This window comes from Apus apus, chromosome 1 (genome assembly GCF_020740795.1).
Source record: "Apus apus isolate bApuApu2 chromosome 1, bApuApu2.pri.cur, whole genome shotgun sequence".
Classification (NCBI taxonomy): domain Eukaryota; kingdom Metazoa; phylum Chordata; class Aves; order Apodiformes; family Apodidae; genus Apus; species Apus apus.
The window spans coordinates 66,839,882-66,863,860 of NC_067282.1; the positions used below are offsets into that span (position 1 = coordinate 66,839,882).

The 23,979-nt window shown below is 42.6% G+C and overlaps 2 protein-coding genes and 1 long non-coding RNA gene across 3 annotated transcripts in view; 2 read left to right on the forward strand and 1 right to left on the reverse strand.

Moving 5' to 3' along the window:
* Positions 1–14,641, reverse strand: part of NME7 (NME/NM23 family member 7) — a 92,088-nt gene extending 77,447 nt beyond the window's left edge. The window contains exon 1 of the mRNA XM_051609720.1: positions 14,608–14,641. Coding sequence (XP_051465680.1) covers positions 14,608–14,610 — 3 coding nt within the window. The 5' untranslated portion in view covers positions 14,611–14,641. The remainder of the gene's footprint in view (positions 1–14,607) is intronic.
* Positions 1–23,979, forward strand: part of LOC127380607 (uncharacterized) — a 462,715-nt gene that overhangs the window by 185,258 nt on the left and 253,478 nt on the right. The gene's annotated exons all lie outside the window — the stretch shown is intronic.
* Positions 14,741–23,907, forward strand: BLZF1 (basic leucine zipper nuclear factor 1). The gene is made up of 7 exons (XM_051609708.1): positions 14,741–15,047; positions 16,637–16,693; positions 17,818–18,263; positions 18,944–19,143; positions 20,708–20,836; positions 21,407–21,626; positions 22,495–23,907. Exons 2-7 carry the CDS (start codon positions 16,675–16,677, stop codon positions 22,672–22,674), a joined length of 1,194 nt encoding a protein of 397 aa, XP_051465668.1. The 5' UTR covers positions 14,741–15,047; positions 16,637–16,674; the 3' UTR covers positions 22,675–23,907.

The window sequence follows — 23,979 nt, forward strand, 5'->3', positions numbered from 1 at the left end:
GATCCATGCACCACCCTGCTTCAGACCAACGCGGAGTCCTGAACAGAGATTTCACAGCCCCAGGCCAGAGGGCCCTGGCACCTCATTGCCCCAGGAAATGGTTGAGCACGTAATTCACCAGTGAAATCACATCACTGTGAACAGCTCAAGTGAACAAATCAAGTGAATCTCTAAGTACCATTATAACTCAGAAATTCTTGCTTTAAAGCATTAGTTTCCATTCATTTCTGTACCACACCCTCATTAAAATCACATACAGCCCCTGCTTGCATGACTACCAATTGACCGAGCAATATCTAATGGGAGAGAAATAATTTTTTTTAACTTTTCACATCAGTGGAAAAACTATAAGCATTAAAAAAAAAACCGAGCAGTGACTGTGCAGTTTATATTTACATACTGATAGTTTTAGGGTAGCTGTCTTTAGGTCAATTTTTACAGAGCCTTTCTATAGAGAAATCTAGGGCCACTGAATTCTGCGATGTCAAGAGTTCACCGACTGTGAATATGGAAATAATAATCTTTTTCTATCTTCCTCCTCTTACGTGCTGCATGGGAAAACATTTGGGTGCATGTGTAGGTTTTGCTAGCTTATGCTTTTTTATTTGTATTAGTATGTGTGAATACACATCTGTCTAAGGTGCAGCTACATTCCAGATAAACCATTTCCCTCCACAGCAGTTTCTTGTGACCACAATTCTTTCATAAATGCTCAGATGTAGCTTCTAGAACTTAGTCCTACGCTAGCTAAGAATGACTGCTTCCCCAAACACTTTCTGAATTAAGTACAAAATTTCATTTTTTTAAAATTCAGCTTTATTTCAATAAATGTTTCTGATGTGCACAGAGCCATCCTAGCGTGCCTTCCTTAGGCAGATGTTGACCTCACATTCTTCAGACAGTGGGCTGAAGTGGGGGACCTGACTACCTGCCTTCATCAAGAACATTATCGTCAGAATTGGGTCCAGAAGTTATTGGTGTAGAGGGTATGATCGACCTCTAACAGCAGGTACTTAAGTGCTGTTATGAATTATTTAAAACACTTCCTCAAAGCTCAGAAATCACTCGTCACTCATCTTTCAGACCAATCACCACTTCAGATTTAACTCTACCCTCAGAGGGCTTCAGCACAAATGAAATGAAAAGAAAGTCACCAATAAACTCCTAGTCTGAGGAGCAAGAGTCAGGAATTGCAGCCAGATCTATCCCCCTTGTCTGCAAAGGAGCTACTCACAGTCTTTTAACTCCCCCAGCAGGTCATGTAAGGTAAGCATTCTCACAGTATCACTCACTTTTAAGAGCTCCAGAAACACCTTGATTGCTTTAAAGAGTTCATTGTTATTAGTTTTTCTGTTCTCCCATTCTAACATGCAGCTCGCTTTGCTTTATTTTCATCTGAGTGCTTTTAGATGCATATATCTGGGGAACCGCTGACCCAAGAGTACGTCCAGCTTTCCAAGTAGCACTGAGTGCTTGTGAATTTAGAACATCACATAAAAAATGTAACTTCAATTAGCTATAAAGATTGTCACAACCAGTGAGTTAGAAGTGATTTTCCTTCATGTAAGGACATCTTAAAATGTGACAGTCCCCTGCAGATAAATCTACAGAGCTCAAAAAGAAAAATCCGAACCACTTAAAACAATTGGAATTCTACATAAAATGCTGAAGTCAGGACGTCACACAGGACTTGTCAAGTTCAATTACATTAGTAGATGCCAAAATATTTAAAGCTTCCATACTCCATTTGTACAATCAAATTTCACCTGGGGGGCGGGGTGAGGGGGTTGCAGAAATCACAAACAACTTATTGGATTGCTAAAGAAAAGCTGATGGAAAATAGAAGATGGGACTGGGATTCCTGTATTCCCAGGTCTTCATGGACTTCTGTGCAATCTCAGACAAGTCAATATTTTGGGCCTCCTTCTCTCCACCTGTAAGGAAAAACTTATTATGGGAGGACTTGCCATGCTCTAAACCAATTCTAGCTTATACAAAATAGACGGCTTAACTTCCTTTTATGCAATATATGCCTGGACTGCTACAGTGAGATGCATCTCAGAGAACAAAGGAAGTTAGTAAAATGGATGGTGTCCTTTATCACTGAACAAACCACTTGCTTTTTCATCAAACATGTCTATCTTTGTAGTTTCCAAGCATTGTATGCCCTTCAGTCCAACTGAATGAGAAGGACAGTGTGTTTAACTAAAATAGGCAACAATCTTAAATACATTTCCCAACCACTTATTCTCTGTCTTTTTTTAGGACCTCTTATCATTATTAAATGACAAGTACTTCTGCAAGTACAAGAAATAATGAGGTGTGGTTCTCTATACTCAGGTTTCTCATCCCTGACTGTTTTCACCACAGCCTCTCTTTAGTTCAGGCATTGAACAAAGGCTCATAACCACCTGGATTCTCTAGGATTGAACTAGGATCAAACTCACACTAAAGTCTTTCTTTAAAAATGCCCTAAAAGGTTTCTTCCCTCTCCCATTCTCATTAAAGCTGGAGGAACATCACTAATGCCAAATCTGACTGAAATTTGTCAGTACATTTCAAATCCACTGGAAAGGAGTGGAACTCAGGACATAAGATAGTGGTCAAACACACACAAGCAGCCTGTGATCACACAAACTTTTGTTTTCTGAGGTAAAGAGGCTGGAAGGAGCTGTATAAAAGAATGCTACTTGCACACTGAAGTAATTTTCCATCATCAATAATTATTTTTATTTTTTTTTAAATCCATTTGTGAAAGAAAAGGGAAGGAAAAAAGTGCAGAAGTATGGAATAGGTTTGGGTTAAAAGGGACCTTCAAGAACACCTAGTTCCAACCCCTCTGCATGGGCAGCAACACCTCCCACTAGACCAGATCAGGTTGCTCAGAGCCCCATCCAGCCTAGCCTTGAACACTTTGAGGGACGACCCATAACATCCCCTGGCAACCTGTGCCAGTGTCTCACCACCGCCACACTAAAGAATTTATTCCTAATGTCCAACCTAAATCTCCCCTTTTCCAGTTTAAAACCATTCCCCCTTGTTCTATTGCTACATGCCCTTGTAAAAAGTCCCGCTCCATATTTCATGCAAGCCCCCTTCAGGTACTGGAAGGCCACTATAACGTCTCCCTGAAGCCTTCTCTTCTCCAGGCTGAACAACCCCAACTCTCTCAGCCTGTCTTCATAGCAGAGGTGCTCCAGCCCTCTGATAATTTTTGTGACCCTCCACTGGACTTGCTCCAAGAGCTCCATGTCCTTATTGTGTTGGGGGCTCCAGAAATAGACTCCAGGTGGGGTCTCATGAAAGCACAGTAGAGGAGAATCATCTCCCTTGACCTGCTAGCTACACTTCTTTTGATGCAGCCCAGGACACAGTTGGATTTCTGGGCTGCAAGTGTACATTGCCAGTTCATGCTGAGCTTCTCGTTCACCAACACTCCCAAGTCCTTCTCCTCAAGGCTGCTCTCCATCCATTCTCTGCCCAACCTGTGTTTGTGCTTGGGATTGCCCTAATATAGGTGCAGGACCTTACACTTGGCCTTGTTGAACTTCACGAGGTTGGCATGGGACCACCTCTCCAGCCTGTCAAGGTCTCTCTGAATGGCAGCCCTCCCGTCCAGCATCTCAGCCTCATCACACAGTTAGGCATATGCAGCAAACGTGCTGAGGGTGCACTCAGTTCCACTGTCCATGTTGCCAAAAAAGACAGTACACAGCACTAGGCCGAGTATTGACCACTGGTCACTTGTCTCCATTTGGACACCAAAGCCATTGACCACAACCCTTTCAGTGTGACCATCCGGTCAATTATCCACTGAGTGGTCCATCTATCAAGTCCATGTCTCTTCAATTTAGAGACAAAGATGTCACGTGGGACAGTGTCAAATGCTTTGCACACTTCCAGGTAGATGACATCTCTTGCTCTTCCCTTATCCACAAATGCTGTAACCCTGCTAAGCCATTAAATCTTAGTGACGATTTTGCAAGAGAGACAAGAGAATTCAGACATACCAGTGGTATTTAACAAATACTATTCTGAGTGACAGAAAGCACCTTCATTTTCAGCACTGTAATGCCCCTTAAATCCTGAAACTAATCCTCAGCAGTGCATGCTTATTAAGTTGTGTTATTCAACCCATCTTCAACCTTCACAGTTCCTGTAATACAGGATATTTTCCAGGCAAAACTTAAATCCACAACACTATGTAGATAGAGGATTTAATTATCTCTGTCTCTTAAAACTCATTTTCCTCCTCCTCTTCTATTCATGTTTCCGACACATGAGCTGGTATCATTTTTAGAACTCAAATTTTGCAACCCCCTTGCTGCTGTTGGACTTCCCACCACTTTCTCAACAGGATCTTCTTTAGTCAAAAGGAAAAAAAAAATATAAGAAAATCAAAAGATCACTTTTCAAATGGAGAAATATCTGGTAACTGCAATTTCCATGTCAGTGTCTTGACTACAGACAAGTCTCAATCTAAACATAATATTCAGAAGCTCAGTGGTGAATGTTGCAACCATATTTCTTCTTATCCTGCCCTTGTAGAAAGCAAATTCTGCCTATTGCAAATTTCATACAAATTCTATACAAACATCTTAAATTAATTAAGTATTGGATAAAATGCTTAATCATCTTTGGAAATTCGTTGAGTCAGACACTTATAATTCTACATTTGCAACACTTACCTTGCTGCAAATAGGTGCTACTTCTTTTAGATCCACAGTTATCTGACTCCAAATGTTACTGGCACCTAGGCTGCTCAGATGCCTTTTGGACTATATGTTCATATGGCTATTGCTGCCTGGACCATCTGTTGCCAAGTAACATGGGGATACTTCTGTCCCTGTAGCACTAACAATTTTCCTTGTGGACAGGGATCTCAGTGCAGAATCATAGAATGGTTAAGGTTGGAAGGGACCTTAAAATATCATCAGGTTCCAACCTCCCTGCTATGAGCAGGGACATCTCACACTAGACCAGGCTGCACAAAGCCTCATCCAACCTGGCCTTAACCACCTCCAGGGAGAGAGCTTCTACAACCTTCCTAGGCAACCTATCCCAGTGCCTTCCTACCCTCATGGTGAAGAATTTCCTCCTGATGTCTAACCTAAATCCCCCCTCTTCTAGTTTAAAACCATTACCCCTTGTCCTATCACTGCCCTCTCTAGTGAAAAGCCCCTCCCCAGCTTTCCTGCAGGACCCCTTCAGGTCAGTTTAAGGTCTCTCTGGAGCCTTCTCTTCTCCAGGCTGAATAGCCCCAAATCCCCCAGCCTGTCTTCATAGCAGAGGTGCTCCAGCCCTCTGATCATCCTCATGGCCCTTCTCTGAACCCTCTCCAATAGCTCCATGTCTTTCCTGTGCTGAGAGCACCAGAACTGTACACAGTACTCCAGGTGGAGTCTCACGAGAGCAGAGTAGAGAGGCAGAATCACCTCCCTGGCCCTGCTGGCCACATTCCTTTTGATGCAGCTCTACCAGACTGCCATAACCTCTCAAATATGGGGGACAGAGGCTTGGCAACTGCATCTGCCAGCTCCCTCAGGACCTGTGGATGGACCCCATTAAGTCCAACAGAATTATGCACCTTCAGGTTCTTTAGATGGTCACGAATCTGTTCTTATAGTAGGGGTTGCTTCATTCTCCTAGTCCCTGCTTTCACTTGCTGTGGCCTTTGAAATGGGGTTGGAATAGTTGCCAGAGAAGACTGATGCAAAGAAGTCATTGAGAACTTCAGCCTTCTCAATATCCTGTGTAGCTAGGTCTCCCGTTTCCTTCAGGAGAGGTCCTACATTTTCCTTAGTTGTCCTTTTAACCCCAACACAGCTATAGAAGCTTTTCTTATTGCTCTTTACATCCCTGGCAAGATTTAATTCTAGCAGGGATTTGGCTCTCCTAACTTGATCCTGAGCTGCTCGGACAACCACTCTGTAATACTCCCAGGGTACCTGCCCTAGCTTCCACCCCTTCTATACTTCCTTCTGAAGTTTGAGCTTTTCTAGGAGCTGCTTGCTCATCCATGTCAGCCTCCTGGAGTTTCTACCTGACTTCCTCTAAGTTGGGATGCAAAGCTCTTGGACCTGGAGAAGGTGATCCTTAAATATCAGCCAGCCTCCATGGGCCCCTTTTCCCTCCAAGATGTTATCCCATTACACACTCTTGAGGAGATCCCTGAAGAAGCTGAAATCTGCCCTTCTGAAGTCAAGGGTAGTAAGCTTGCTGTGAGCCCTCCTTGCTGCCCTAAGGATCTTGAACTCCACCATTTCATGGTCACTACAACCAAGGCTGCCCTTGAGTTTAGCATCCCTCACCAGCTCTTCCTTGTTGGTAAGAACAAGGTCCAGCATAGCACCTCTATTTGTTGGTTCCTTGATTACTTGGAAAAGCAAGATGTCATCAACACACTCTAAGAACCTCCTGGATTGTTTGTACTTTGCAGAGTTGTCCCTCCAACATATATCAGGGTGGCTGAAGTCACCCACAAGTACCATGGCTTGTCAACATGAAGCTGCTCCTATCTGTCTGTAAAGTGCCTCACCTATACTGTCCTCCTGGTGAAGCAGTCTGTAGCAGACCTCCACTGTAATGTCACCTGTGCCTGCCCTCCCTTTAATCTCAACCCATAAACTCTCAGTTGGCTCCTCATCCATCCCCAGGGAGAGCTTCACGCACCCCAGCTGGTCTTTCACATAAAGGGCAGCACCTCCACCTCATCTCCTCAGCCTGTCCTTCCTAAAGAGTTCATAACCCTCTATCCTCATGCTCCAGTCATAGGAGCCATCCCACCAGGTCTCCGTGATATCAAATCATCCCCACATGTTCAAGGGTTGTGATGAACACAGCTCTTAATGGCTGAAGGTCCCAAATTTTCTTCTCAGATTTAGGAATCTGCAATCCCACCTCACATCTGGCTGTTCTGCCAACTTACTAAGAGCAAGAAAGAAACCTTCTTTTACTACTAGATCATGCAAATTCTGCAAGCTTCCTATGAAGCTTGTAGGCATGATTGGTGTAACTTATTTTTTTTTTCCCTAGTCCTCATAGAAGAGAATCAAGAATTCAGATCCTCAACCATTAACTCCAAACCTCTGCAATTACATGTTACAGTTCTAAGTTAAAGGATGCATGTAATTTTTCTAATTACGGAGCACAATTTCTCTAAAACACATGAAGGATGCCATAGTGCTGTTTACGGGTCTGTGAAGACAGGTTTAGCTTTGGAAGACCAACTAAACCTTGTCTTTAGGGATATACGTCACTGCTTAATGTATGTTATAAGATGCACTTTATAAAACTGCAGATTATAAGTTATATTATTGTACTCTCAATTACACGATCATTTTAGAGAAAGTAGAGCTGTTTCCTGACTCAAAACAGCCTTTGTCACACAAACCATCTGACACAATTACATTTCAGCACTAAGTTTTGGTGTTTTTCACCTCATCAGCCCGTAGTGGCAGAACTAAAGCTGCCACAGTCAGCTGCTGAATGCTCAGTCTCTGACTTGCACCTATGAGGTTAGTGTCTGCATGTGAACCCAGGAAGGGAAATAGGGCTACACATACATTGAGCTACCTGTGCATATTCATGACATGATCCAACCTATATTGTACTTAAAGGAAAAACTTCTTTGAAAGGCTCAAAGCTTAGCCCAACAATAAAAGTTGATGGCAATACCCAAAGGTAATCTTCTAAAAGAAGACTCCACAGTCTTCTGTTGTGGAGACTGGTCCTCTGGAAAAAAATTCAGATTTCAGTTCCCAAGCTTTTCAGAACTAAAGCTCTTCAGATGACTGAATTTTTAGGTTTCTAATTAGCATTCTATAATGGTTTTATATTTTTTCCCCATATATTCTTATTCAAGCCTTCCATTAATTTTAAACCTCTGGCAGAATCTGTCTGGAAAATTTCAAGCAGAATGGTTAAAATTTCAGAGAGTTATGAGCAGCTGGAAGTAGCTGTTTGAGAGAAAACACCTACGAATCCTGAACTAGAGCTGTCAACAGCACTTCAAAGTAGTATAATGCCTACAGTATCTTCAGATTATCTCAACTCATAATAATCTTCTGAAAAGCATTTTTAACAAGAACCAGTTGGTTGCCTTGGAATCACAACTAAAGGAGAGAGGGTCCTTCAGCCAGCCAATATCAAGAGCATTAGCACTCAGGAGTCGCTGTGAATGCTCTAAAGACCACACATTGCTTCATCTACCTTTAACAGACAGAGCTGACAACAATCAAGTAACAATTTATGATCCCATGAAGCTGACAAACAACTCTGCTGACACTATTGCTGTGGGCACTTAGAGCAAGCATTTTGTCTGCACTACTGCTTAACCAAATGTTGACATTAAATACTACTTTTTCTTAGATTGTGTCAAATATTAATTCTAAGGTAGCTGGATTAAATCCAAATTTCAGCCAGCACAGATGTTGTGGTCATCACAGATGTGAGTTCAGAATCCTTTATTCTGAAATCAGACTAATGACAAGCTAAACATGAACAGAATTTATCATGATACAAGCTGTTCAGCAACTTCCTGTTAGTAAAGTTGTGAAAAAGACAAAAAAACTTCTGTAGGGTAGAGGAAGCAAAGTGGATAAGAATAATCATGTTCTTAAATTCTGCCAACCCTAGTGGGAGTTTACAGGTTCATCCTATAGAGATTTGTGCTCCAATTCAAAGATTTATTTCTCTCTCCCAGAGCACAGGACTTCTATCACCACAGTTCTGAGCAGACTAGGTTATTCCCCAGAGATGCAAAGGTCTCTGCAGAATGCAGACAGTGATGATGAGATTCTAATCCCATGCACAGTTTTGATCAAGTTTCTTAGTTTTAGAAAAAAGAGGCCATACTTCTCCCACTTTATTAATTTGTAAAATGGGAATAATCATAATTCCTTTCATGGAAGGAAAGCAAGATTTAATAGCTAAAATATACTAATTAGGTATTAGAAATCTCCCTTGGTTTTGCTGCAAACATGACAGAGGGAGTTCATTTAGTTCCTCCTCATCTCCTGCTTCTGCAGAAGCTTCAATGCAGCACACTGAAAGGAGTCAGAACAGGCCTGCTAACGGCACCCAGCCCCACTGCCTCTGCAGTCACCACCAGGAACAACTGCTAGACCAGAATGTCAGTACCTGCAAGGACTGGATCCAAACCTCTCCTCCTCCCCAGTAATTTGGGGATGTTCAGACTTAGAGGCCATGGTTCAATTTCTAAAGAGCATGCCATAGCTTAGAACATCAGACAGGGTGAGGACAGCATTGCTATCATGTAACTAGAAAACACACAGTATAATACAGTCCTGCTCCTAGATACTACAGTAAGAGAAAGAATATATAGAATGGATAAAAATATGAACGATACTAAGTTCCTAAGCGAAGGATCATACTTAAATGTGCATGTGTTCACATGGAAGAACATGTACACAGCCTCAAGCACGCATGCCCGCATCTCCCTCCTTCCTACATGCAGACCTCTCTTGTATGTGGCTCTCTTTCCAAGCGTATTAGAATATTCTGAAGGAAAACTGTGATTTTAAAAAAAAAATTAAAAAAAATATATTCAGGTAAATTATTGAAGAATCCCATGCAAACAAAGAACATGCCAGAGACTCTCTGGGACTCAGCTTCGAAGAGAGCCGCCACTTTGCAAATACAGGAGCACCCTCTGGTGCTCAAAGACAGGTTGAGCACTTCACTTAAACCTCAAGAATTAACTTCCCACGCGATCAGTAAGAAACCGGCTCTGCTACCTCTTCCTAGCGCACTGTGCCTCAAAATGAGTAACCTTGTAAGAGGAAGCAGAAAAGACCAAATTATAAAGCAAAGATCACCGCAGTGATAAAGTTCCTTCACATAGGAAAACTGCTGGCACACAGGCACAGCCTTCTTTAATATCCAGCCTCCAAAAATGCCAATGCTACACGTTTTAAACTAATATCAGAGCTGCCCGCTCCAATACAAGTTTCAAGGGCCACTCCACAGAGCTTACCTCACACTGGGAACATACTTCTCTATTAGGCATTAGTGTGAGAAGACAAGAATTGCAGCCTTTTGTATGCACTCATCTGTTGGGGAATAATCTCATTATCCATGCAAATACTTGCTAAGCTCTCATTCTTAGTATTGAGCTCTGGCACTGCATTCCAAAGCCCAGCCATATGAAATTTACGCCCTTTATCAAACCTTACTCTTTTTCCTTTCCATTTTTCTGGCTGGGAGGGAACTACTGGATTCCACCTACAAAACACTACTGAGTGACCTTGGTGTGTTGCTGAGGCACCAGTGCCTCTGGTTTCCATCTGTGTAATGACACACGTGAACACAAAATAGTTTAGGACGATTAGCCCAAGCACAGTGCTTATTTCCAGGAAAACAGTACTTTCTATTACTATTTCTGGTAGCCACAATTACAGTTAAAGATCAATGTCCATGGAAAAAAAAACCTCTTCAGCCTCACAGCAATAGGTGTTCCCTACTACCACTGTTTCTCACAGGCCAATTAATGATTAACAGAGTATCTCACCTGGATATACTAAATCACTGTAATATTTTAGAAACTGACACTGAAATGCTCAACTGAACAGCCAAAAACATAGACACAGTAGAAAAGAAAAAGATAAAAAGTTCAGTTTTTAGTGTTTAGCCACTGCCCACCAAGACAGTCAGGGGCTGGAGAATGTGACAGCCAAGATGACGTTGGGAGAACTGAGCCTGATTAGCTTAAAGAAGGCTGAGGGGTGACATTACTGCTCTACAACTATCTAGCAGAAAGGTGCCAAAAAGATGGAGCTAGACTCTTCTCAAAGCTGCACTGTGACAGCATAAAATGCAAAGGATGTTGAGTTGAAACATGGTACATTTCAGTTACGTTTTGGGGAAAAAAAGAATTACAAAGAGGGTGGTCAAACACTGGCACAGGCTGCCCAGGGAAGGTGTGCAGTTTCCATCTTTGGACATGTTAGAACTGTCTGGACACAGCTTGGTCTGGTTAGACCTGTTTTTAGCAGGCTGGAGGTCCCTTCCAACATAAATGACAACTCTATGATTGTCATTACAGCTTGGTATCTCCTTGCCCAAGGGTAATGGCCATCCTTCCAAGCTTCTCCAGAGCCTACACAGACCTGTTGAGTCTGTAGATTAATGGTTTAGATGTGCTTTCAAAAAATTAGGAGCTCTAATGCAACCTTCTTAAGTATAAATTTTATCCACATAAAATATGTTTGAAACAATTATCTAAATAACCACTGGCTTCATCATAAAATCCTATTATTTTTTATTGCCAACTGAAAGGAAAGTTTGTAACTTTTCTTTATTCCTGGCAATGGTTCACTGAGGAATTCCTAAATTTCTTTTGTTTCTGACAATATAAAAAAACTACAACATACAATTAGAACAGATGTGTAAAAGTTATTAAGAACTGCACACAGGCTATCTGCTCAACAAGTAAATTAGTAGTATTTGAGAACACTAGTTTAAGAAGAAACCATGTCATCTTTTGATACTCATAGGAAGACTCACCATGCAATAAGCATTTAAAGGCTACCTGGTACCATTTTACTTCTTTTTTCCTCACACTGCAGACAATGTTTTATTTTTTCCAATGATGAAATGCTACAAATGACAGTTAACTATTAAGTAGGGAAACTTCCCTTGTGGTTTGCTCTGTCATGCTGGCATACAACTGAAAGGGCCAGGCTGCTTCACAGCTGGCACTCTAGTGAAACTGAATCTGGTTTGAAGATGAAAGAAGGAAATCTTCTCAAGCATCAGGGAAGTCTCTTAGAAAGATTTTGCATCTTTTTCTGGAAGAGTTAGAAATTCCTTTTTTTTTTAATGTCAACTATTTTGAAACAAATATACATAATTTAAAAATTATTAAAAGTTTTTTTCTAAATATGCACTTCTTCATGAAAGTCTATCAGCAGGAAAGAGTTCTGTCTGTTTATACGATAAGCTCTGAATAACAGCTCTTCACCAAAGTTATCCCATTTTACCAGCTAATCCAGTATAGCTGAGGTTACTGGTTCCCAAATGAAACTCCTGTAAACCAAGGCATACACCCCATGAGCTGCATTGCCTTTATAAAGTCTTCAGCTGAAAATCTGATCACACCATGATATGCTGGACCATGAGGAACCCAGGACTCGCTGTTGTCAACTTCCAGAAATGTCTGATTCGCTTCCTATTGTCTAAGATCAATTTTCCAAAATACAAAATAAGTCTTTTCAACTGAGAATCAAAGCACTTTTTAAAATTACTAATTTTTCTTCCCTGACTAAACTGAGGATTTCCATGTTGATAATGTCTAAGCTGGGAGTTTACCAATTAATTGATGATAATAATAGCAATAACAATAAACGTAACATACAAGTTGTAAATTTTTCTGTTGAAACAAAATGAACAGCTCATCTCCACATTAGAGATTTCAAGATTGTGGTCAAAACCGTAAGACTGCAAGATCTGCCAACCTACCACAGGGGAGTCTACTTCATATATATATTTCCCCTCAACTTTGCAAAAAGAATTAAAGTAATTGCACACTCAAATTCCACTAACCACGTGCTTCTACAGCCACAAAATCAAAACCAGACAGCATCATAATAGACAAGTCCCTTGGCTTTTATGTGCTTCAATTTCTTTATGGGTATTTGTCTATTGTTGGTCTTTGCAACACAGGCTGCAGTTGTCAAATGTGCACAGGTAAGAACAACTGTTTTAATGAGGGGAGGGAAAGGAAATCAATCTAATTGCATCTATGCACAGTCTTCCCAAGTCCATCTGTGTGACACGCTGCTTGCAAACAGAGGCCACTGTTCTCTGGCAAATGATGTATGTCTCTATCCAGAGTACTTCAAGTGCCAGAGCGCAGCAAACTCACTAATAAAAATCACATTGTGAAGATGATGGTCCAGCATGTCTCCCCGTGTGATGACATGAAAGGTGCCATTAAAGAATAATGCATTCCAGCAGCCAATTGAGACAGCACATCAGATGCAGAGAAGCAAGTTTCCCTTTAGGAAAACTTCTGCTCACCATCCACAGCAGCCACAGAATCATCCTGGTTGGAATAGACATGGAAGATCAAGTCCAACCATATCCTACATCCGTCAACCATAACCTAATCTACATGTTCAGTGCTTACATCATGTTCCTAAGCACCACAACTATATTTAAACACATCCAGGGATGGTGACTCCACCACCTCCCTGTGCAGCCTGTTCTAAGCATCTAGGAAGACATTACAACAGTAAAATGTAGAATTTGTCAAGAACAAATTTTTGTCAACAGCAAATCTTTCTGACACACAGAACTATGGAGAAGCCACAAATGTGACCAACTTGGCTTTGACAGGGCTTTTAATCTAAGTCACCTGGGAGTATGGCAGACAATCCCAGTAGGGAATTATAGCCTAAGCTGAAGAGCAGTTATCAGTACTTTATGAAGAATCAACGGATCATACACTTCCTGTCACTGAAGACCTTTCAAAACAAATTAATCACGGAATGTTTTTATTAGAGATTGCTGTAAGATTTGACAGAACTTCACCTAATCATTTAACTGAATCAACACCTCAGAAATAAAGGGAGATTAGAAACACATCACGCTCATGGTGACAGTCAACTATGATAAAGTGGAACTAAAACCGGTAATTTTGCCTGGATTAATCAAAAGACCTGTGACCCCTGTATTAACAAAAAGCTGTGACATTCCTACTTAAATGGCAAATACCAACCTTCAGCTTGTGCTCCAAAAGCACGGTGCAAACAAGGCTGCTCCACAGGCTGGAGGAGCTGGGGCCAATCTGAGCTGCTTGGGGCAGGTATTTAAAGCTAAGCACACACTAGCAGGCATCAGCCAGGCTCTTATGTGTCTGTTGCGTGTGTGTTTGAGTACAAAATGTGATTCAAAACTCTGATGGCTTTTAACCAACTTTGCAGCGCTCGGTTTTTGCGTGCCATCTTCAGCAAAGGGGACTCGGTCGGATGTTTCCACCAGCGCTTTTTCATCCGTGCCCCCGCACCGACATCCCGTCCCCTCCCTTCCAGCACTGCACAGAAAACCCTGCCAAGGGTAAAGACCGTCGCTCCCGGAACGCACTCCCTTCTTAAAACCCTCCAGACGCCTTCCCACGGGGTCCCTCACGAATTTCCGAGCCCGTTCCTCACCCGGAGCGGCCGGGGCGCGCAAGCGGCTGCCGAGGCGGGTACAGACCTACCGGCAGATCCCTCGGGAAGGAGAGAGGGGAAGAGCCGGGGCAAACCCGGGGCGAACCCGGAGCCCGGGGCGAGCCCGGGGCAAACCCGGGGCGAACCCGGAGCCCGGGGCAAGCCTGCCCGGCGCGCAGCGGGCCGGGCAGCAGGCGGGGCACAGCGGCGACACCGCCCCGCCCGCCCCGCGGCCCGCACAGCGGGGAGCGCGGCCCCTGAGGGGGGCCCCGGGCGGGCCCCGCGGCCGCTGCTCCGCCCGCTCAGCACCTCCCGCCCCGGGGCCGCGCCTCGCCCGTGCCGCCCGCCTCAGCAGCCGCCCCGCAGCCCGGGGGGTGCCCCGGGGGGCCCGGGGGGGGCCCGGGGGGGGCCCGGGGGGCCCGGCCGCGCTCACCATGGCGACGACGGCGACGGCGCGCGAGCAGCCGCGCCCTGGCAACCGAAGCCCCGCCCCCCCGCTCGGCGCGGGGATTGGGCGAGAGGCGGCACGTGCCCGGAAGCGCGCGTCCCGCGGCAGGAAGCGGAAGCTGGGCGAGGTGGCGGCGGTGGCGGGTCGGTGCTGCTGCGCGCTCCGGTAGCACCCGTGGGGCCCCGCCGCCCCTCCCGCGGGTTCCCCTCTGCCCGGCCCGGGAAGCGGACCAGTCTCTCGAGGCCAGGGCAGGGGGGGTGCGGCCGGCCTGGCGGCAGCGGGGCCGGAGCTGGAGAGCGGTCGGGACCGGCCCCTGGGGCGCCAAGGCCCAGGGTGGGGGAGGATTCTGCCCTGTAGACCGAGAAGCCTCTTCCAGAGCGCTGGGTGGCGTCCGTCTCTCCGTTACCGGCGAGCTGCGGGGTGAGGTGAGAGCGGGCAGCTCCCCGCCCCAGGCAGCCGAGGCGCGGGGGGGCTGGGCAGCCGCGGCAGGGCCGGCGGCCGGTTCCCCAGGCCCTCGTGGGTCGTGACTCAGCCGCGTTCGTAGCAGGTTTCCTGGCGCTGCCTGTCGCCTGGGGTTCTAGAGGGCACGACATGAGCTGGGAGGCACAGTGGGTAGTGGTTCAACCAGTGAAGGAGTTTTGCCTATAGGGTTGCCATGAAAGGGGGCAGGATGTGCAGAGACGTAGACTGAGATGTTGAAAGTAGCAGGAGAGTAAGAACAGTGTGATAACATGAGCAGGGAAGGAACGGGGTCATCAGCAGGTGGTCTCAGAGGAAGCAGATTAGACCAAATGCTCAAAATAAGTTTTTTCTTTAGTATCCTTGCCTCTTATTGAACATCTGCACTTTCATGATCCTCATTTTCCCACAGATGAGTGGAGATTCTAAATTTAAAAATGAATTAACAGTAGCAATTAGCACATCATGGTATTAAATGGGGAAAAACAACTTCAGCTGTAGAATCAAAAGAGAGCAAGATGTTCCTGTATTTATAGTTTGAGAAATCTCAAGGAGAGCAAGTTGTTTCTTTTGTCTTCCGCTCATCACAAAAGATAAACCTGCGCTTCGCAAAACAAATCATGAATCTAGAAAGCTGGCAGCAGTGTCTTCTTCACTGCTCCCATTATCTTTCCAGAGCAGAGATGTGTAGCAGTGAAAGTCCAAAAAGGGGTAGCTAAGCCTTTTCAGTTTGTGGTATAAGGGAAGGAAGCAAGGGCTTTGGGACATTTCCCTTGAATGACAGGGAGAACTAAAGCAAAAACCAAACAGACAAGCACAGCTGGATATAATGCTGTTAATGGAAACTGGGAAACAATTGTTGTTAGTGGAAGACCCTAGAAAAGGGAGGCGAGTGGTCTGGAACTTGGGAGTTGATGGACCTGTAGTAAAGGAGGCAGGGGTCAACATAGTTTGTGGATAAGGGAAAAAAAGGCCAGGATGGCAGTTTGGGCCAAACTGGGGGTCAAGTTTTACTACTGGCTTAAACTAAGCATGTGCAGCCATTCCACTGACTCCTGCTTTGGATGGGAATTGGTTCTGTTAAAAAAAGTTGTAAAAAATTGCCATCCTTTTCTCCTCACCTCTTGTTCTGCTTTAAGCACAGTGTGGGATTTCCCTTTCTTGTGGTTCTGTGATGATCTTAGGTAATCTGTGTATGGTTGTGCAGTTGTCCTCTGAGAGTGTGACAGTTTTAAAGGGCAAGATGAAGGCTCACTGAAAACAGGAAGGAAACCAAAGGGAGAAATCTGAGGAATGTGAACTGGAACTGGATGAGGAGCAAGAGATAGGAGCTGAAGTCCAGCTCTTAGTGAAAAAATAAATGCCAGAAGTCTCTGAGGTTGGGTCCTGGTGTGGGCATTATATTTTTGGGTTTGTTTTTCTTTGTTTTGGTGTGGGTTTTTTCTCTGTGCTCCTAAACTGGAGTTTAGAGGTTGTACTAGGAAATAGTACAAGATTAACTATCACTGTTATCTTGCTAAAGATTTTTTTTCCTTGTTCCTCATTTCCTTCTCAGACTTACGTAGTCAGGAAGAGCTGACTGCTAAAGAGAAAATGACATCTCTAGAAAAAGGTAGGTGGTTTACTTGATATCCAACCAGACTGGAGTAAAAGTAATTTGACTTGAATTCTAAGGACCAGAGTTACACTGTGTGCTGGGCTCCGTTCATTTAAACATATTCCTTTTAGGTAGCTCTTGGGAAGCAGTTATGTGACTTCATTATTGCAGAGAAAACCAGAGCTGCCTGGATGGAACAGTTACTGAATTTAGTTTTCTAAGCTGGCTTTGCATTGAAAAACTAGTTTGTCACTGGTATGGGCATCTGTCCATACACTTGTCTGTCAGTCCTCAAGTATTCAGAACTTAGTCCTCAAGTATTTTGGTACTGATTCAGCCAACTTGCAAGCAGGGCAGTATAATGGTGCTACTGCAGCATTTTTAAAATTCATTATTTTGCTAGAGGACACAGGCTCACATAAACTGCCTGCAGGATGAGAGGAAAAAAGCAGTAGTGTAGCTGTGTTCTAAGAAACTTTCTTGCCTTCGTCTGTTCTGAGTAAAATGCTACAATAATATTTCATTGACTGAAAACTTGGTGAACTTAAACAAAATGAATTTCAGTAAACATCATGCATACTAGGGAATTAAGAGCAGAATGCAGCATTACTGGGAATACTGGGGTCTATTGAGAAGTGAAACAGACCTGCATTGTTGGCTTTTCTTAAACCTTAACTTGGACAACTAAAACTCATGGTAGGGAGTACTTGAAAGTCTGGTAAACTTCTTAAGCTGTTAGTAGTTTTCTAGCAAATATCTGCTTTTTATTTAATTATTGCCTATGAAATGAGACTGATTCTGTCAGCTTCCAAAACCTGATTGTGCTTTCAAACCTATGAGTAATATTGTCAAGAATTTTCTCTTTACTAGCTCTTCTTCATGTCTGCATCTAACCTTGTATGGCAACAGGAAGTTAGGGTTAATACAACTCAAATCTGTGTCTTGCACTATCAGTATTAACGAGCAGCACACAACTTGAGTAAGGACTTTTATAACTTGTGCTTTGTAATTGCTGCTGCAAAGAGCTATTTTACGTGTGCAATTAAAAGGTAACTTTGAAGTATAGAAATAAAGTGAAGATTTACAGTGAGGCTATAATGAAGTGAAGGGTGATAAACTTTCCTCCTGCTGTGTCTCAGTTTTAGTTGATGATGCCTCTTCACCCATCCGAGGACCTGGAGATGGCATGGAAACAGAGCAGACAGCTGAATCAGTGGAAGCAATCACTGGAGCCAACACTACAAACCCTCATACCCACCAGAGCCCACATAAAAAGACAGTCTCTTCCTTGAGTCCTGGAGTTCTGCAGCTTGGGAAAGTACATGCTGATAAATCTGTGGAGATTGAAGCTGTTCGTATATTAGTCCCCAAAGCTGCTATCACCCATGTTGTTCCAACTAAAAACACTAAGGTAGCTAAATCAGTGGGACTTAAAGGAGACCCATTCCATCAGTCTGATGGAGCCACAGATCCCAGAAAAGAACAGATAGAGCTGAAAAATGCAATCGAAAAGCTAAAGAATTCAGAAAAGCGGTTGTTACAGGATAAAGAAGGTCTCTCTAATCAGCTGCGTATACAGACAGAGGTAAGAAACGAAAGGTGTTTTCCCTTACACAGCTGAGCTGCTTTGGTTTACGTAAGCAGTCTGTGGCTATGACCAAAGAGGACTGCTGGGACACTCTAGCCTTGAAGCAGACAGTTTCCCTTTTGAACCTGTCAGCTAAGATACGGCGTACAAGTACATCTAAATAATCCAGGGCTGATCCTCTGACAACAGATTAAAGTATCAAAGGCTTGAAGCTGGGAAAAGCATGTTAGGTCACTGCAGGGAAATGGATCTTTCATTCTTTCATGAGGAGAAATTTTGCTCCTCAACTCAACCACCAAGTGAAAAATGTTATGCCATGGAAGGAGTGACTACAGTTTTCTACATAATATAATCTGTGGTTGTCTTGTCTAATACTTTCTTATTTTAGTGATTAGGGTTTGAATACTACTGGAAGTTTGTGTTTCTTGTAGTAGGCTTTCATTCTTCCTCTTCGGCATCTGTTAGGATTTAAACAAGAATGTGCTAAACGTGCATTAGTCTCAAATGCTGATGTTCACTGGAGTGGATTGTGAGGCTTAATATACTAGGCATTGGAATTGTCCCATTCTGGAAAGTGAGGCAATTTATTGTTAGGTATTTGCAGTAACTTGCACTGCGGAAGTAGGAGGTGTTTGGTTCTATACTGATAATTGCAAGACAGTCTGATCTGACTCTAGGTGAATCGGGAGCTGAAGAAGTTGCTTGTTGCTTCTGTTGGGGATGATCTGCAGTACCACTTTGAACGGATGGCTCGAGAGAAGAATCAGCTGATCCTAGAAAACGAAGTCCTGGGCCGGAATATATCTCAGTTGTCTGAACAGCTGGAGCGCATGTCTATCCAGTGCGATGTGTGGCGCAGCAAATTCCTAGCAAGCAGGTATTGCCTCTTAGCGAGCTGTGCTTACAGTCTTCTCCTTCAGTCTCTTGTCACATATGCCCATTGCAACACCAGGGAGCAAGGACAGCCCCAACAACCATACTGACACCTACTATGAAATTTGGTACACAGAAAAGGTACAGAGAAAGTAAGTTACTTGTAAATCTGGATAGTTCTGCTTTTCAAAGGTGGATCCTAAACCCCCTAACCCCCTAACTATGGTTCTTGTCAATACAGTGAGAGAGGTTCTTAACTGATAGACTGTGTGCAGCCTAGGGTTTAAAAATGTCTTCCAGGACAGCTGTCTTGATGTGTCATAAAAGTTAATTTTCATCCCCATCCCCCAGTGTGATATAATCGCTGGTTTGTGAAGAAGTGGATTTGGTGAAGAATTCCACTTACGGTGACTGGGAAGGGCAGCTCAGTATGGAAGACACAGTAGGGGCAACCTTACCTTATTTAACACCAGTTGTGTTAGAACCCTACTCTCACTTCTGTAACCACAGAATAATGGGTAGCAAAAGTCAGGAGAAGATCTTAAGTGGTCTTAAAGTGAGAATCTCATTTGACAATGGATTAGACTTTTAACTTGCTGTGGTTGTCTTACCAGATATGTAAATAGTGTTCCAGGATTTTTAATCTTATACTGTGCTTGGATGTAACTAAATTTTAATTATAATGCTTAATTCATATTATAAAAAAGCCTTCCTGCTTGAAGGAAAGAGTTACAGTGTCCTCCCTTGAATTTGCTGGTCTTAAGAAGTTTCCACATATTGAGTGAATGTAAGTACTTGTGATAATCCTAGTTAGGCCAGTCCTCAGGTATCCTAATTCAACCTGTTTTCTTGGCATTAACAGAAGTTGTGAGAACAGGGAGCAGCTCCAGGGAGAGGCAGTGTGGCAGTGTACTTAGAGTAACACCCTTTGATACTGTAACATTCTGGTTTGTTGAGGTCTCAGATTTCTACCTGATTGTTGTTAAAATGTAATTCTGTTTTTTTTCCATTTACAGTATCTCAGGTATTTGAAATATGTGCTTGAGGGGTCTGTACCAAGTCCCATGGCATAGCAAAATATTACAAAAGTGGTCTTATTTGTAGCTCTTAAATACTCATTTTTGGTGTATATAACATCTAGCTCTTGTCCCAAAGAAAGGCAAAGAGGTGAATAGAGTCTGTAGCCATAGCTGTCATCTTTGGAGACATGAAAAGATGTGATTACTGCATACTTGTGAGAACTGTTAGTAAAACAACAGGTGTTTAGCTTTTTCTCTCTCAGCATCCTTGTCCACCATGTTCCCAGGGCATTTTAAAATGTCTTAGATTTGCATTAAGTGACATAAAATGGTTTAATCTCAGTAAGTCAGAACATAATCCTCCACTGTAGTTAAACAGAATTGCTCTTAATTCATGTCCTTCATGATAAGGTTGATATCGGCCCTGTGTGTGGGCAGGGGGTGAGAACAGTAGCTTAATACTTGGTTTGAGCTGACAAATCATGGTCTGTAGTAGGACAAAGGTGACTTTCCAAGTGCTCACTTACTGATGGGAGGTTTCTCTTGCAGGGTTATGGCTGATGAGCTAACCAATACCAGAGCAATTCTTCAGCGTCAAACCAGGGATGCACAAAGTGCAATCCAGGACTTGCTGAATGAACGCGATCAGTTCCGTCAGGAGATGATTGACACACAGAAGTATGATTTTTCTAATCCAGGCTACGTCTGTGCAAACTTCATTTCTGTCAGCTTAGTCTAGGGCTGAGAAGAATCAAATAACTTTCCCCTGTTCCGGAGATAATCGACAAAGATCAATTATGCTGATGAATAGGACGGTCAGTTCTAAGTCTCTGAGTTGAAAGAACCAAAGTAGCATTAATTCTTTCTTCCTTCCCCTGAGGTGTGAGATCTTAGGAGTAATATACTCTAGAACTGACATCCCTCATATCCTCAGGCTTTCTCTATTGAATCACTTACTTTCTCCTCTGTATCTTTCCAAAACATACAAATTCTTCTACCTGCATTGGCTTTCTAATGCTTGTCCTGTTAGATGTCAAATAAGTTTTACCAGTACTAAAACAGTTGGGGAGGCCTTGCCTTGGAGAATAGCCTCCTAGTTTTTAAACACTTCAAACTTCCTTTTTTTTTGTTACCATTTGGCTTGTGCACTTAGTCTTAGGAAGAAACAATTCCTCTGAAGTGTCCTGATGGTACAGAGTAAAAAAAAAAACCACTAATCATGCTTTTTAAATTTTCCTTTCTGCATAGGCTGCTGGAAGAGCTGATGGTTTCTCTTCAATGGGGGAGACAGCAGACATACTATCCTAGTGCCCAGCCTTACACTACAACAGAGCTAGCAGCTGTGAATTGTAAGCTAGCCAAAGCTGTAAGCTCACATCTTCTTGGAAATGTGGGCACTAATAGTCCAAAAAAGACTTCAACAGCTGTGGAGTTCTGCAATACCCCTGCTGAGAAGATGGCTGAAATGGTAAGAACTTTTCATATCTCTCTCAGTACCATCCTCTTCCTAGAAAGAAGCACTTTGCTTTAAGGATTTAATACTTTGTCTTTTTTTAAAACTATACACAGGTGAAACATGCTGAATAAAGCTGTTTTCTCTCATTAAAAAAAAAGACTACCTCTTCCTCCCCCCAAACAAAACAACCAAACAAACCCACAAAAAATAAACCACAGAAATAAAACAAAAAGTGCAACAAACAAACCAGAACAACATAAATAATATGATGATAAATACTGGTTTTTTCCCTGTCCCTAGCACCAAAAATAACTGGGTCAAAATTTGTTTAGAGTTAGTGTGTCAGGAAGAAGCCAACTGAAAATACTTCGAGTTTAGAAACGAAGTGGGAGAGGAAACCTAGTTCAGGTAGGAATATGTCATAACACTTCAGCAGTAGCTTCTGTTGCCTTAAAAATCAGTTCTGTTGAAAGTGGGTGGGAAACACAGAGAGAAGCTGTATTATTATCTATTAAGATAAGGCTTTGTTGCAGGAAGGTTGGTGTTTAAATAGCAAACTAGAGTAACAGTTAAGTCTAGAAGCAGTTGAATAATGTTTGAGCAGCAGGAGGTTGATGGTGCCTAGATATCTGTGTTGCCTAGTTTTGCTCAACTCTACTAAAAATAGATATTTTTTAATTCTCAATAAATAAATGGTTTCTGATGGTCATTAATTTATTATCAGTACTTAATGTCTCTATATTGAGGGTCTGGATAGGTGGCTACTTAGTTTTCAACTTGAAAAACCTTGCTTCTGAGCAGAAAACCTTCTTAGTTGTTCACAGATAAACTCCATTAGATTGTATGGATATAATTTTATTCTCAACTTTCCCATCCTTAGGTGCTGCGTGTGCTGGATCCAGCTGCACGTACAGAAGCATCAACAGAAGTTTCTTTTTCTGAGACTACTCCATCCTTCCTTTCCACAAAGAATATTGGAAGGTTTCACCCCTATACAAGATACGAAGATGTAACTTTCAATTGTTGCAATCACTGTCAAGGAGAGCTGATAGGTGTTTAAAAACACAGCCAATACAACCGTACCTGCAGTCTTTCTGAAGACTTACAGTAGTTGATGTTCATCAGGCTTCCCTTTTTCCTGTTTCTTTCCATAATGGGTGGGTTTAATGTTGAAAATTATGCACTTAGTGCTCTGCTGCCTCTTGAAGTTAGGGACTGACAAGATTTCCCTAGCCTCTGGGATACTTCTACTACTTTTCAGTCTGGAAAGCTACTTCTTTTCTTCTACAAAGGCAAGACCAAAAATACTATTCTGTTCCAATTTTTAGAGTATAGAGATAGATGACCTTGACTATTTAAGGTTTTCTGTATTAATAGCAAATTCATTTAAATTTCTCTGTAGAGGGAGACAAAAGCCTAAATATACCAAAGTGAAGTGCTGATAGGTTATGTTAAAAAAAAAAAAAAAAAGAAAAAGAAAAAAAGGCAAGGGAAGATGGTCAGCTTTGTGCTTTTTTTAAAAAAAAAGATCTTAGCCAAGGTGATGAACTGTCCCCAAGTTCAGCCTTTTAAATTCAGTATTAAAAAGGAGTATGTGCAATGAGTCTTCATAGCTGTAAGTTCTGAAAGTAAGAGCATATGCAACGTTGCAGCCCTCCTGGCAAGAAGGGGAAAGACTTTACATTAATTCTGGCTATAATATATAAATAGTACCAGGTTTAAAATAGATTCTGGAAAGCAGTGCAATGTGAGATTATTCGTGTTTTCATAAAGCTAAAATAATGGGCTTTTCTTTCAGCTTCTGGAGTGAAGCTGTTGCGTAGCTGATCCTCAGCAGAGACCGATACACCTCCTTCAGCACACAGTGTTGACACCTGACCTAGCATTAGAACTCAGCCCTTGCCCAACTTCTTCCTGGGTGTTAAGGAAAGCTGAAGATAAGCACTAAGTTTGCAAAAGCACTAGTAACAAAGTATTTTTTTACTTGTGTGATTTTATAATCTTGATAAAGGTTCAAAGCAGATAATCTGCTAAACCCAAAGAAGCCTGTTTACGTTGCTAATGTGAAGAGGAAAGGTAGGAGGATGCAAATATGTATCTTAATGTTTTAATTTAATCCCCAGATTTATTATATGTAGCTGTCTATTTTGTGGAAAGAGTTTCTTAAGTGATTGCTTTGACCCAGTCTTCCTTTGAATCTCCTGCCATGATCAGAATACATAAGTTCTTGCTGTTCCTGACCATGCTTTGGTTTGCATGAAGAAAACAATAAACTTTGCTTGCTTTCAAGTTGCATCTTTGGATTTAATATAGCTGCCTTTCTGACCTTGTTTTCTGTGCAGCATAAAAAGAACTGTGAAACACT

Excerpts from the sequence above, each read along its gene's own strand:
- BLZF1 (XM_051609708.1), top strand. Across the intron at positions 18,264-18,943 it reads AGCTGCGTATACAGACAGAG|GTGAATCGGGAGCTGAAGAA; the intron begins GTAAGAAACGAA and ends ATCTGACTCTAG. Across the intron at positions 21,627-22,494 it reads CTGAGAAGATGGCTGAAATG|GTGCTGCGTGTGCTGGATCC; the intron begins GTAAGAACTTTT and ends TCCCATCCTTAG.